The sequence below is a fragment of the Tamandua tetradactyla genome, chromosome 2, assembly GCF_023851605.1.
Source record: "Tamandua tetradactyla isolate mTamTet1 chromosome 2, mTamTet1.pri, whole genome shotgun sequence".
NCBI classification, from domain to species: domain Eukaryota; kingdom Metazoa; phylum Chordata; class Mammalia; order Pilosa; family Myrmecophagidae; genus Tamandua; species Tamandua tetradactyla.
In genome coordinates, this window is record NC_135328.1 from 28,087,682 (window position 1) to 28,102,713 (window position 15,032).

At 43.0% G+C, this 15,032-nt stretch overlaps 1 protein-coding gene across 1 annotated transcript in view; it reads right to left on the bottom strand.

The window, feature by feature from the left end:
• The window catches only part of EPB41L4B (erythrocyte membrane protein band 4.1 like 4B), a 162,177-nt gene that overhangs the window by 5,435 nt on the left and 141,710 nt on the right, over positions 1–15,032 (bottom strand). The window contains exons 23-24 of the mRNA XM_077141445.1: positions 10,718–10,786; positions 2,260–2,402 (exon numbers count right to left, since the gene is read on the bottom strand). Of these exons, the coding sequence (XP_076997560.1) occupies positions 2,260–2,402; positions 10,718–10,786 (212 nt within the window). The remainder of the gene's footprint in view (positions 1–2,259; positions 2,403–10,717; positions 10,787–15,032) is intronic.

The following is a 15,032-nucleotide window of genomic DNA, read 5'->3' on the forward strand; positions in this document are numbered from 1 at the left end:
TATTTCATATAAGTGGAATAATATGTTATTTATCTTTCTGTGTCTGGCTTCTTTAACTGAGGTTAATGTCTTCATGCTTCATTCATATTGCAGCATCAGGACTCAACTCCTTTTCATGGCTGAATAATACTCCATTGGTTGGATATACCAACATTTGTTTCTTGCCTCTGACTTGTTGACCCTCACTCCTAGTTGCCTAATTCTAGAACCTATCTCCACTATTTAAAAACATTACACATAGACTGTGTGATTGTGAAAACCTTGTGTCTGATGCTCCTCTTATCTACCTTATCAACAGACAAGTAAAACATATGGATTAAAAATAAATAAATAATAGGGGGAACAAATCTTAAAATAAATTTAGTAGATTGAAATGCTCGTGATCAATGAAAGGGAAGGGTAAAGGGTATGGTATGTATGAATTTTTTTCTGTTTTCTTTTCATTTCTTTTTCTGAATTGATAAATGTTCTAAGAAATGGTCATGATGATGAATATACAATTATATGATGATATTGTGAATTACTGATTATATATGTAGAATGGAATGATCATATGTAAAGAATGTTTGTGTTTGTATGTTGGTATGGTTAATAAATTTAAAAAATTACACATAAACACATAGAGTAAGTATGTATCTTTAAAGGCACAAACCAACATTAAAATCTCACTCAGGTACACACCATTAGAATGGGTGCTATTTTTTTTTCATGGAAAATAACAAGTGTTGGAGAAGATGCAGAGAAATAGGAGCACTCATTCATTGTTGGTGGCAACGTAAAATGGTGCAGCTGCTGTGGAAAACAGTTTGGCAATACCTCCAAAAGCTAAGTATAGAATTACCTTATGACCTGGCAATCCCACTACTAGGTATAGTCCCAAAATAACTGAGAGCAGGCACTTGAACAGATATTTTCACACCAATATTCGCAGAGGCATTATTCACAACTGCCAAAAGATGGAAGCAGTCTGAGTACCCATCAACCAATGAATAGATAAATAAAATGGGATATATACACACAATGGATTATTCAGCCATAAAAAGGAACGAAGTCTGGATACCTGTGACAACATGCATGAACCTTGAAGACAACAGGTTGAGTGAAAGAAGCCAGACACCAAAGGACAAATAGTGTATGATCTCACTTATTTGAAACAACTAGAATAAGTGAACTCACAGAGTTAGACACTAGAAGACAGATTATGAGAGGGGACGGGGTGGGGATAAGGGATGGGAAATTAAGGCTTAAAATGTCCAGGGGACCTATTTGGATTGAGGGAAATGTTTAGGTAACAGATAATGGTGACAGTATCCCAACATTGCGAATGCAATTAACAGCACAGAAATAGATAGCTGAAGATGATTAAAAGGGGGAAATGTTAGATCATATATGCAGTGGCAGAAATATTTTTTGAAATCTACGAAACTATAGTACACAAACAGTGAAGCCAAGGGAAACTATGGTCTCTAGTTAACAGTACAACTGTAAAAACGTGCTCTCAATTGTAACAGATGTTCCCCAGCAATGCAAGGTGTTGGGGGTGGGGGTGTGTCCTGTATATTATGAATGATCTTTCTGTAAAACCCACAACTTCTCTAATAAAAAAAAGAAGAAGAAAAAGGGGGACAAGATCTCACTCGGGTAGAAATCAGTCTCTACGATGCAAACAAGGCCCTATACTGTCCCCAGGCTGCGCGGTGTCAGGACCTCCTCTCAGGCGGCACTGGCCTCCTTACCCTTCCTGAACCATGCCAGGGAATATCCCACTTTAGGAGCCTTAGCACTGGCTGTCCCCAGCCTAGTACACCCCTTTCCAGATCTTGCCTTGCTCCCTCCACACCTTCTGCTTAAATGCCACCTCACTGAGGCCTTCCCTCGGCAGCTCCCTCACCCCGGAAGGTCTTACTGACCTTCACTGCCTGATCTGCCTCCAGAGCACTTGTCACTGTCACACACACACACACACACACACACACACACACACACACTCATTTAACATCTGTCTCCCTCCCACCCCTTCACCTACCCACCTATTAAAATGTAAACCCTGTAAGGGCAAGATTTTTATCTGTTTCGTTCACTCTACGTCCTTAGCACCTCGAACCGTACCTGGCCCGTATAGACATTTCAATAAATATCGACAGAATCAATAAATGGGAGAATGAACGTGAGAGCGGTAGAAGGCACCCGCCCACGGACCGGCCACCCGCACCTGTTTTACAGGGCACCCGCCTGCCGGCACCCACTCATGCCACTCACCTGGCGGCCAGAGAAACTGGCTTGCGGGTGTAGACGGTCTGCACCGTGGAGCCGGGCTCGGCCACAGGCCGCAGGGTCACTGCCGGGATCAGCGGGGAAGGCAGTCCTGGGCAGTACTGGAATTTACTCTCCCTGAAGTCTGCCTGGAGGAGAAACGGGAAAGCGGAAATTTATCTCAGCTTGGCTTCCATTTTCACACTGTCAGCTGTTCCCTACACACAGAAAAATCATGCAGAAAATCCAGAGGTCCCAATATATCCACCTCATACACCCATTTTCACTATTATTATCATTAAGTATTAGTGTGGTACATTTGTTACGATTGATGAAAGAACATTATTATAATTACACCATTAACTACAGTCTGCAGTTCACATCAGGATTCACTGTGTTGTGGTTTCTAAAAAACTGAATTCTAATAACACATATACAACCTAAAATCTCCCCTATAAACCACACTCAAATATATAATTCGGTGGTGGTAATTAAATTTACAATGTTGTGCTACCACCATCACCATCCATTACCAAAACTTTACCATCACCCCAGACAGATGACTGTACTAATCTAGCATTAATTCCCCATTCTCTACCCACACCCCCAGCCCTAGTAACCTGTTTTCTAGTTTCTGGCTCTCTGAATTTACTTATTCTAATTATCTCATCACTGAGATCATATAATATTTGTTCTTTTGTGTGTGGCTATTTCACTCAACATGATGTCTTCAAGATCCATCCATGTTCATACATATATCCATGCATGTATCAGAACATCATTCCTTTTTATGGAATGAATTGTATGCACATACCATAATTACTTTATCCATTCATATATTGATGGACACTTGGGTTACTTCCATATTTGGCAATTGTGAATAATGCCATTATGAATATGGGTGAACAAATATCTAGTCAAGTCCCTACTTTCAGTTCTTTGGATTATATACCTAACTTTCTGAGGAACCACCAAACTTTTCCCAGGGACTATACCATTTTACATTCCCACCCAATGAATGAGTCTTCCTATTTCTCCATGTCCTCTCCAACACTTGTTATTTTCTGTTCTTTTAATAGTAGTGGGTATGAAATTGTATCTCACAGTTTTGATTTGCATTTCCCTAATGGCTAATGATGTTGAGTATCTTTTCATGTACTTACTGGCCATTTGAATATCTTCTTTGGAGAAATGTCTATTTAAGTCTTTTGCCCATTTTTAAATTGGGTTGTCTTTTTGTTGTTGAGTTGTAGAATTTCTTTACTGTGGATATGAAACCCTTCTCAGACATATGATTTCCAAATACTTTCTACCATTCCATAGGTTGCCTTTTTTACTTTCATGATGAAGTCCTTTTATGTACAAAAGTTTTAAATTTTGATGAGGTCCCATTTATGTATTTTTTCTTTTGTTGCTCATGGTTTTCGGTGTAGTCTCAAAAACCACTGCCTAACACAAGTTCCTAAAGATACTGCCCCATATTTTCTTCTAGAAGTTTTAGATTTTTGGTTCTTATAGTTAAGTCTTTGGTCTATTTGAGTTAACTTTTGTATATGGTGTGAGGTAGAGTCCACTTTAATTGTTTTATATATGGGTATCCAGTTTTCACAGCCTCATCTGTTGAAGAGACTACTTCTTTCCCAATTGAGTGGATTTGGCATTCTTGTCAAAAATTAACTAGCCATACTAAAAAGCACATGAAAAGATGTTCATCTTCATTAGCTACTAGGGAAATGCAAATCAAAACCACAATGAGATATTATCTTACACCTACAAGAATGGCTGCAATCAAATAAATAGGAAATGACAAGTATTGGAGAGGATATGGAAAAATAGGAACACTTATTTACTGCTTGTGGGGATGGAAAATGGTTCAGCTATTGTGGAAGACAGTTTGGTGATTCCTCAGAAAACTAAATATTGAGTTGCCCTATGCCCCAGCAATTCCATCACTCGGTATATACCCCGAAGATCTGAAAGCAGGGACATGAACAGACATTTGTACACTGATATTTCATGGCTGCATTGTTCAAAGTTGCCAAAAGATGGAAAAAAATCCAAATGTCTATCAACCGATGAATAGATAAACAAAATGTGGTATATACATATACTGGAATATTACTCAGTAGTAATAAGAAATGAAGTCCTGAAGCACATGACAAGATGGATGAACCTTGAGGACATAATGCTGAGTGAAATAAGTCAGACACAAGAGGACAGATATCATTTCACTAATACAAACTAACTAGGATATGTAAACACATAGGCGTAAATATAGACTATACCTATACTAAACATAAAACAATCAATCTACCAAGAGACAGATTAAAGATAGAGAATGGGGAGGAGTTGCCTAATATGTACAGAATTTTTAATGAAATTGAACTTAAATGTTTGGAAATGGATAGAAGTGAGGGTAGCTCTTTATTGGTATTATAAGTAATAGTGCCAAATTGTAGGTGAATTTGGTTGAAAGAGGTTGTTCAGTGTCATGAAGAAAAGTGTAGGTAATATGTTGAGTGTAGGGAGTATATAAAACAGTAAACCTTGAGGTAGACATCGTTTAAGATTAACACTACAAATAAGTTATTGCATGAACTACTACAAATGAACAGTACTTGTACAAAGAGTTAAAAATAGAGTGGTATGTGGGAGAAGGACTGTGCCAGTTTGAAAGGATTCATGTACCCTAGAAAAGACAAGCTTTAATCCCAATCCAATCCTGTGGGAGCCACAGTTTCTTAAAACCCTATCCAGTACTGTACGTTGGGAACTTGATTAGACTATCTCCATGGAGATGTGACTCCACCCATTCCAGGAGGGTTTTGATTCCTTTACAGAATCCTTTAAAAGAGGAAGCATTTTGGAGAATGAGGAGAGAGCCGCAGAACCACGGCCGAGCCATGAGGCCGACAGTCCATGCAGCCAGAGACCTCTGGAGCTGTAGAAGAAAAACACTTCTGAGGGAGCTTCATGAAGCAAGAAGCCAGGACAGTAAGCTAGCAGATGTCGCCATATTCACCAACATGGCTCACCAACCTCTTGTTGGTGCCTTAATTTGGACATTTTTATAGACTTGCTTCAATTGGGACATTTTTGCAGTCTTAGAACTGTAAACTTGTAATTTATCAAATTCCCTTTTTCAAAAGCTGTTCCAGTTCTAGTATATTACATTCCAGCAGCTAGCAAACTAGAACAAGTACCTATGGCAATCAAGAGACAATACATAACAACAATATCTTAATACTCCTTCATCAACAGTAACTAGTGTGCCACACCAATTCTACGGGTCATAAAAGGGGTGATAAGGGTGTATGGCATTTTCTTTTTCTATGTCTATCTGTTATTTTTCTTTTTGGAGCAATGAAAATAATGCTATAATGAATTATGGAAAAGTTGGCTCCTCTAACCTTGTTCTTCTTTTACAAGAAGGTTTTGCCTATTTGGGTCCCTTAACCTTCCATATGAAGGCTTTTGATTGGCTTTTCAATTTCTACCAAAAAGGCTGCTGGCAATTTTTTTGGGTGATTACCTTGAATTTGTAGATCACTTTGGGTAGAACTGCCATCTTAATAATAGTCTTCCAATCCATGAACAAAGAATGTCCTTCTGTTTATTTAGGTCTTCTTTGATTCTTTTAGCAATATTTTATAGTTTCCTGTGTATAACTCCTTTACATCCATAGTTAAATTTATCCCTAGATATTTGATTCTTTTATTGTCCATTACTAGCATATAGAACCAATACTGATATTTGCATTTAGCTCTTACATCCCTCCACTTTACTGAATTTGTTTATTAGCTCTAGTAGTTTTGTTGTGGATATTTCAGGATTTCCTATATATATGATCATGTCATCTGCAAATAGGGTGAATTTTATTTCTTCCTTTCCAATCTGGATGCCTTTTATTTCTTTTTCTTGCCTAACTCCTCTGGAAAGAATTTCCAGTACAATGTTGGGTAACAGTGATGGTAGCAAGCATCCTTGTCTTCTTCCTGATCTTAGAAGGAAAGCTTTTAGTTTTTCACCACTGAGTATGTTAGTGGTGCTTTGCTGTTGTGGTTTAATATATGCCCTTTATCATATTGACGAAATTGCTTCCTATTCCTAGTTTTCTAAGTGTTTTTTTTTTTATCAAGAAGGGGGCCTGGATTTATCAAATGCCTTTTCTGCATCAATTGAGATGATGTGTTTTTTTTTCTTCATTCTATTAATGTGCATATTGTATTAATTGATTTTCTTATGTTGAACCACCCTTGCATACCAGGGATAAATCCCACTTGATTATAGTGTACAATTCTTTTATTTGCTGTTGGATTTGGTTTGCTAGTATTATGCTGAGGATTTTTGTATCTATATTCATAAAGGATATTGGTCTATAATTTTTTCCTTGTGATATATTTATTTGACTTTGGGATCACGGAGATGTTAGCCTCACAGAATGAGTTAGGTAGCATTCCCTCCTCTTCAGTTTTTTTGGAGGCATTTGAGCAGGATTTGTGTAAATTCTTGAAATGTTTGGCAAAATTCACCAATGAAGCCATCTGCTCTGGGCTTCTCTGTGTTAGAAGTTTTTCTATTACTGATTCAATCTCTTTACTTGTTATTGGTCTGTTGAGATCTTCCATTTCTTCTTGAGTCAGAAGAGGCTGTTTGGGTGTTTCTAGGAATTTGTCCATTTCATCTAGGTTATCTAATTTGTTGGCATGCAGTTGTTCGTAGTACTCTTTTATAATCCCTTTTATTTCTGTAAGATTGGTAGTATTGTCCCCCTTTCATTTCTAATTTTAGACATTTGCATTCTCTCTTTTTCTTTGTCAGTCTAGCTATAAGTTTGTTGACTGGTCTTTATGAAGAACCAACTTTTGGTTTCATTGATTCTCCCTATTGGAAAAAAATTCATACATACCATACCCCTTATCCCTCCCTTTCATTGATCACTAGCATTTCAATCTACTAAATTTAACATTTGCTCCCCCTATTATTTATTTTTAATCCATTACATACATTAACTCTTAACATCGGAAGGCAGAGACCATCTTTCATCCCATCTTAGATACCATCAGTTGCAAGATGCATGATTTTTATATCTAACTCAAGGAAAGAAAGATGTGGACACTCAGACTTTATCACATTCACTATTATAATAAACATTCTGATTCCAGAGATGTTAAAAAGGTGAAAAAATGTACAACTTAGAATTTATTTTATGGAAACAGTAGGTGAGGCTCAGAGAAGTTACACAATCTGCCTAAGGTCACACGATTGATAAGTGTTCTAGAACCAGCATTCAAGCCAGAATGACTGGCTGACTCCAAAATTGGTGCTTTTCACCACTATAGCAGTGGTGTTCAAAGAATGGCCCCTGGATTAGCAGTATCAGTGTTACCTTGAAACTTAATAAAAATTAAAATTCTCAGGTCCCACCCAAATCCTTTAGAACCAGAATCTCTGGACACGGTAACTAGCAATCTTTGTTTTAACCAGATTTCCAGATGATTTTGATTAGGGAGAAGTTTAAGAACACTAGTCTAGATAATATTGCCTCATTTGGGAAGGCTAATTTATTATTGTTGCTTTCATTATTTTATATAGAGCCTTTAGCCCACCAAGGCAGACATATGACATGAAGAGGAAATTCAACTGGTTGTTTTAAAGCATTTGAGATAGACCTAGTATTGGTCTATCCTGCCTGATACAGGAGCTGACGTAAGAAGTTCTCTTGATACTTCAGTGGAGTGGGTGGAGGTTGAGCTAATGATTCCTTCTGGAAAATGGGAGAAATTTGCACTAATGGTGCAAAGGCAATGGTGGGTAAAAGTGTTGGAGCTTTAGCACAAATCAAGGCAGTGGCACCAAACTGTACTCACCTGCATTGTATTCTACACTGTCACATGCTCAAAATGAAAAATAAAATGCTAGCTTCATATAAGAACTACCTTGAGGAAGCAATGAAAATTACTAATATTTTTAAATGTCAACCCGTGAGTACCCATCTTTTTAATATTTGTTGAGTGAGGAATGAATGAATGAATGAATGAACAAACTCTCACTGGAATACGAGAGAATCAGTTTAAGAAGAAGAATGTGGGACAGAAAGCTGACCAGAGGCTGGCAGGGGCCCTCATCCTCAACAGACCAGCCTCTAGGTGAGCAGGCCTGAATACAAGGTAGAAACTCTTCTCAGGATCAAGGAAAGATCCTGGTTGTTGCAACCAGGCGCCAAGGTCACTGCTGGGTCAATAGCCAGACCAATTCTGTATGGAGTTTCCTGGAGATACCCAAACACTCTGTGAGAGTGGCCAAGATAGGTCTGGAGGCCTCTGGAGAGGCCAAACCTGTAGCAGGTCAAGTGTGCTGACCTTGGCGGGCAGCAGAAAAGAATATGACATAAGGGGCATGAAAATTGGGAGGCATAAGCCCAGCATTTTGGCTTCAATTAGCATCTAGCTGCCAGTCATTCCCCAAGTTTTATCTTCAATCTGTTCGTCTTTCCTGAATTCTAGACTTGTATATCCAAGTGCCTATTCACTGCTTCCACCTGGATGTTTCAAAGGCATTTCTAACGCATTACAGCCAAGGGCAAACTCATTATCCCTCCCAGTCCAGTCTTCTTTCAGGTTTCCTTATCCTTGTGAATGGACCCACTCTCCATCCAAGTTCTTCAAGTCAGAAGTTAGAGCCATTTCTGATGCTCACTCTTCCTCATCCAATCCAATTCCTCACCAACCTCCTAAATATCTCCCCATCCGTGCACTTCTCTCCACCATCACCACCACTCTGGGAGCTCACTGCTCTCTCCTCTGAACTACTGCCCTACATTTCTAGCAGGTGTTCCTGAATCTACTCTGCCTGAACCCCATGTTCTTCCACTGTAATCACAGGAGCATTTCCAAATGCATCAGCCCTTCCCTGCCCTGCTTAAAGTGCCTTAAAGTCTTCCCGTTGTTCTTAGAACAGAGATCAGAAGGCCTAGCATGGCCTACAAAGCTAAGCATGGTTTTGCCCCTACAGTGTGTGTCCCCTGCCTCCCTCCCTTCCTCCCTTCCCACCCCACACCCATGACTTTCTGCAACCCAATTCCACTGGCCTTTTCAGACCTTTGAATGTTTAAGGACCCCTCCTGCCCCAGGACTCTGGTTCATGCTGCTCCCTCTGTCTGCTCCAGCCATTCTTCAAGCCCCAGGGCAATTTCCATCATTGGCTTCTGAATGCTCCATCTTAGGCCCCAGCTTTCAGGAAGGGCACCCAGGATGCCTTCCAGACTGCTAAGGCTGGGCAGGAGACCAGAGTGCCCTGATGTGGTCAATCAAGGGAAACGGAGCCGGAGCTTCCAGTTGGGGACTGTGTTCTGCAAAACTGCAAAGGACCAGGATGAATGTTGGGGTGACTGCGTTAGCTCAGTCCCTGCCTGTCTGCTTGCTGCTGGTCTTTAAAAGGCAGGTGCTGGAAGCTGCTCATGGATGGTTCTGGGAACCTGTTTTTGATTCTGCCTGGACTGCTAGACATCTTCCCACCTCTGTTCATCCTCTGAAATCAGAATCAGCCATTGTGCACACCCTCCCTTTCTACATGGTTGAAGCTCTTGACACTGCACTCTGGAGCTACCCCTAGCCCACCTCACAGGCCAGCTCACAGATCCCCCAGCTGGGCCACAGACCTGTTGAAAGAATGTGGTTTCTGCCCTGCATTCTTTTTCCTAACCTGGCTCTCTCTCTCTGTTATCTACTTGGTTTCAGAGAGAATTCATTCATTCTTCCACTCGTTACCTCACTCGGAAACCTTATAGTTTTAGGAATTAAAAAGTCTGATCCTCGGGAGGGGAGGGTGTAAGGAAAGAGGAGGTGACTCTGGGCTCTCCAGTTCTGCTCCACATAGCAGCTCATCATCCTCTTTTCATTTGCAGAAAAAAGTAGAAGCTGGGGGGGAAAAGCTTGAAAATCATCAAAATTCTTCATTTTGCAGATGAGGAAATTGCAATATTTAAGTGTTTAAAGACATTGAAACATTTTGCAGAGGGTTTAAACAAGCTTCTCAGAGACACACCAAAAGGATGTAACAAGCAGCTCCTGACCACCACTACCTGTTCTTGTTAATTACACCACCTGCCTCTCCAGCCTCCATAAACAACAACCATAACTGGCATTTGTAGGATGTTCTGTGGTTGTTTCTTGTACCCACCAGATGCAAGCATGATGTCCTTATTATTATTTCCACTTCACGTAAAAGGAGGCTGGCACTCACAGTGGTAGAGTAACTTGCCTAAGATCACACAACCAGCCAGAGGCAGCCCCAGAGCATCTGACTTAGGCTTCCAGACCCCAAATCCCTGCTCTTCCCCACCTCACAGAGCTCACCGCGATCAAAAGAAGCTGCTGGCACTGCTATCTGGCATTCCCCAAAAAAGCACACCACAGGGGAAGAGTGTTTTAAAACACACTTCCAGTTTTCTGGATCTACTTACGGTAAACGGTGGCCCTGGGGTGAAAGGGTCAAGAAATGGGTTCACTGGATCAGCTGGGAAGGTTTTTATCTTCAAAAGAGAGAGAGACAAGAGTGTTATTTTCGGATAGGAAAACACCACTTTGAAATCTTTGGCCGCATGTTTCAAAGCCAAACTGAAGGATGCAGGGAACTGTACAAACAGAGCCTTCGGGGCTTGTGTAAGGAAATACCCAAAAGGTCCCTCTGCAGTGTGGGCAAGAGGGTGACATCTGTGCTTGTAGCTGTACTATGAGGGGGGACTCGTCAAGGATGACAGGCTGAGGTCTTGGGTTTTTCGGGTCCCTGTGCTGACCTGGCCCTGCAGCTCCCTTCCCTGAGGTCTCTCGTCTCCCAGGCCTGCAGATTCTTACATGTGGCCTGGCCCACAAAAGGCCCCCATCAGTGGGTAATAAGGCAAGCCAGGCTGCTGGGGTGGCTTCTGGAGACTCCTCTGGAGCTGTGAGGGATGGTCTGGAGGCTGCTGAGCAGTCGTATCCTGGGACACAGTCTTACCACTATGTGTATGGGACATAGTGGGACTAACTGGGTCAGCATAGACTGCGTATCGAATCACTTTAGCTGCTGGAAAAAAATCCTACGTCCCCCATCCCCCATAAACTTGGGGCAATAGAGGGAAAGCTCAGAGGAACCTACATAAGCAAGTGAGGAGCCAAGAATCTTGGCCTTTGGGTAAAAAGACATGGTGTTCAGAAGACCACAGTGCTGAGAGCAGCTGCAACACTGGGCTGGGCTGAGCGAGGATGGACACCAGGTAATGGTGGCCAAAAGGATCCTTTGCTACCATTTCTTTTTCTTGGGTCATTTTGTCTTTGGCCTCCTGCAAGTCTTAGGAAATCTTTAAGGTGGTTCAGGGTGCTGCCAGCCACCCAAAGGCCTAGTGACTCTGGCACTAGCTTTGTCTGCAGCTGGGGGTATCAAAGCTTCCTGTACCCCTACAGGTGAATGCACACTGTACCACCCTGTGCTGGGGGGTTATGGCCAAGACACTGAGGCCACCCCTGCCCAATGGCAGCAGCAGCCCACGTATCTCTTGGGGACTTGGCTGTGAACTCTGGGATCGCAACTTGATGCTCTGAGCCCCTCTAAGGACGAAGGGGAATAGGGGCAGGGCAAGAGTACATGGACCCAGATATGCTGAGGTTTTGCAATGGCTGGAGTGGGTCTTGGCCAGTCTAGGGATGACGGGGACCTTGCAGGGTCCACTGAAATTTCCATCCCAAGCTTGCACCCTTCCCCAAGCTCTCTTTGGCCTCTTTAAACATCTCGAAATCCGCAGAATGGACCCCAGACCGCCTTTCGCCTCAATTCTGATCGCTGGTAATGGCTGCCTGCAGCACAGGGCAAGGAGGACTCTCAAGGTCACCCAAAGCGGTGTTCTGTGTGCTGAGACCAACGACACGGTGAAAAGTAACGTCAGACTCTCAGAAAAGCATGACGTACAATGGAGAAAGAGGTTTACCATTGCGATGAATCAACGAAATGTGCAAGTTAGCAAACTCAAAGTATTCAGTGATGCCTGCTCTAAAATAGAAAAACAGATTCCAACACTTCTACTCTGCGCTGCCTGGGCTGAGCAGAGCATCTCCGTTCTCTTCCAATGGCACTGCTGGGCGGTAGAACCCCTTTAGAACCGGAGCCAAAGCCAATGTCACGATATTTAACCCAGCGGGGTCTAGCCTAAGAAAATAAAACATCTGATGCAAAGAGCTCTGTGGGTGCCCCGGGAATAGTGGCAAACTGGAAACAGAACACACACCCCGCAGTCGAGGGCTGGCCAGGTGAAGGTCCATTCATCTGACGGAACAGTAAAGAGTCACACAGAATGTGGTAACGAGGACAAGAGAGAAACTCCAACAACACGACATTCAGCAAAAAGAGAAAAACAGGAGACGATGCGGATACTATGATTGCAACTGGGTAAAATTATGCACGAAAATGAATAAATATCAGAAGAGAACATGCAAAATTACAAAAAAGAAACTTGTGCTACGTGGAGAATACAGGTGTTTCCTTCCAATTGGTATGGATTAATGCTATTATAGTGTCTCCATAAACAGCAGGAGAAGAAAAGTTTTTAAAAATATTTTTTCAATATAAATAGAACTGAACACCCATCTGGTGAATACTAGAGAATCTTTTTCTCTCTGGGAAAAGCAAATATGCTCATCCAACTCGAGGAAAGCAAGTTCTTCCTGGTTCCTGAGACCTAGAGTCGAAGGGGTGAGACCGCAGGGCAGATTCCCAACTTGCCCAGGGCTGGCTGAGCTCAGACCCTCTACCTGTCCGAGAGCAGGAGCTTCCCGGGGTTGCCGCCTGGGGCTCTGCCCCCCTTGCGTCTCCTGGCCGGGCCCTCTCCCTGCCAGGGTACCTACCAGCCTCGTTTTGATTGGAGGGTGCATGCAAACTCCAGTGGTCTCTTCCTTCATGGGGAGAGAGAGTGGAGGACAGCGAGAGTGGGCACAGTGGGGGGCGCTGGCGGGCTCTGCCTGCTCGCAAGGAGAGGAGAGAAGGGCAGGGGGAGGAGGCGGTGAGAGGGGGAGGAGGAGGAGGAGGAGATAAGGGAGGGGGAAGGAGAGAAAGCACAGTGCAAGATGGATCTGTCAACTCCAGACTCCTCTCAAGCCAGCCTCTGGCCACACTGGCTTCTAGCCCCTCCCGCCTCCCGCCTCTCTCAGCCTCCTCGCCTCCTCTCTGACTCTTGTCTGTCTTCTCCAGGATGACATATCCGAGCCCATTCCCAGGGCTGGCAGGGAGAAGCCAGGTCGTGTGCCAATGCCACAAGACCATATGGTTTCCTGGCATGCTGGTGAGGACGCCAAGCCAGAGGGCCGTGATCAGCCCATGAAGTCAGCTGTGGCGGCCAATCGATGGCACTTGTCTTCCAAGCACTCTGCTAGATACAGGTGCATGTTCCATGTGGGATGCAAACGTATGTCCAAGAGAGCACCACCGGGCAGGGCGTACAGCTTAGGGCTTCACCGGCCATGCCTCTTTGTTGTCTGTGTTCAGAAAACATGCTAGTCCTGGCCTCCCCTCCCCATACCCATGGGCCCAGGCCTTGGCGTCACGTATTGACCATTAAGTTGGAACTCCCGGGCCATCTTGCCACTTAACTGAAAGATATCGAGCACTGTGAGAAAAGTGCCGCATCACTTGGGATTCTGGTTTCCCGCCCCCAGCCCCTGAGTAGTGCCATGCAGACAGCACGGTCCAACAGCTTGGGCTGGTGAGGATGAGGATGGTGGACAAAGGATGCTCTGATGTTAGGAGAGGGATCCACTGACAGCATTAGTTTGGGTTCTAGGGAGGGACCATTCACTCCAGTAAATACATACATGCATCTTTGAGTAAAGAGAGTTTCCTTAGGTAATTGGTATCATCTTGCCATAAAGAATAAAATATAGCCCCTGGTAAGTTTCATTGAAAAGTGATCAAGAAAATTACAGGCCTATTTTCCTTCTCCAAATTGATCTGAATCTGTCCTCTTTACAACTGCACACAGTCCTGGATAATTTCCAAGGGCATTTACAACCATTATCTCGCAATGGTCTTTAAACAGTCTTGCTTTGCTATTGAAAGTGGGAGATGCAGAAATTACATTTGCAAATTCTAAAGCCATGATTCTAAAGCTTCTTGTGGACTGTTCCTAAATCCAATCTTCAGAAACAAGTGAACCTTTAATCTACATCCATGATTGTTGCCAGCAGCTAAATTCTACTATCGACTTAAAATTCCTTCACTGCCCTGGATGCAACTTGGGATAAAGTCTACGCTCCGGAATGGTTTACAAGGGCTGCCTGAGGCTGGCTCTTGCCAGTCCCCCAGTCTCGGTTCCTCCCACTGCCCAATTGCATGGATGCTCCATGCAGGACCAACTTCACCAGGGACCACAGGCTGCCGGCCCTTTGCACCTGCTGATAACAGGCACTCAAAGTGTATATGTGTGTGTGTGAAGCTTTATTTGTAACAAGGCCTTAGCCTTATACCCTCAGAATGGATACAGACCCCCTCGCATTCTCCAGCACCATCTAAACCGAGCTGTGGTGTATAATGAGCTTTACCAAAAAGTATGATACAATGAAAGGGTTTTACAGCCAATGCTGGGGAGTGAAAAATCCCTTCCTGTTAGAAATTGTCTAATGTCCCTATTTTTATACATGGCATAGAGAATAGTATATCTGCCCTCTCCCAACCCCCAACCCCAGGCTATTCTTGCCAGAAGTTGAAGAAGATGGCTTCACCAAAAGAGCCATTATTAATATATATTTTTTCCA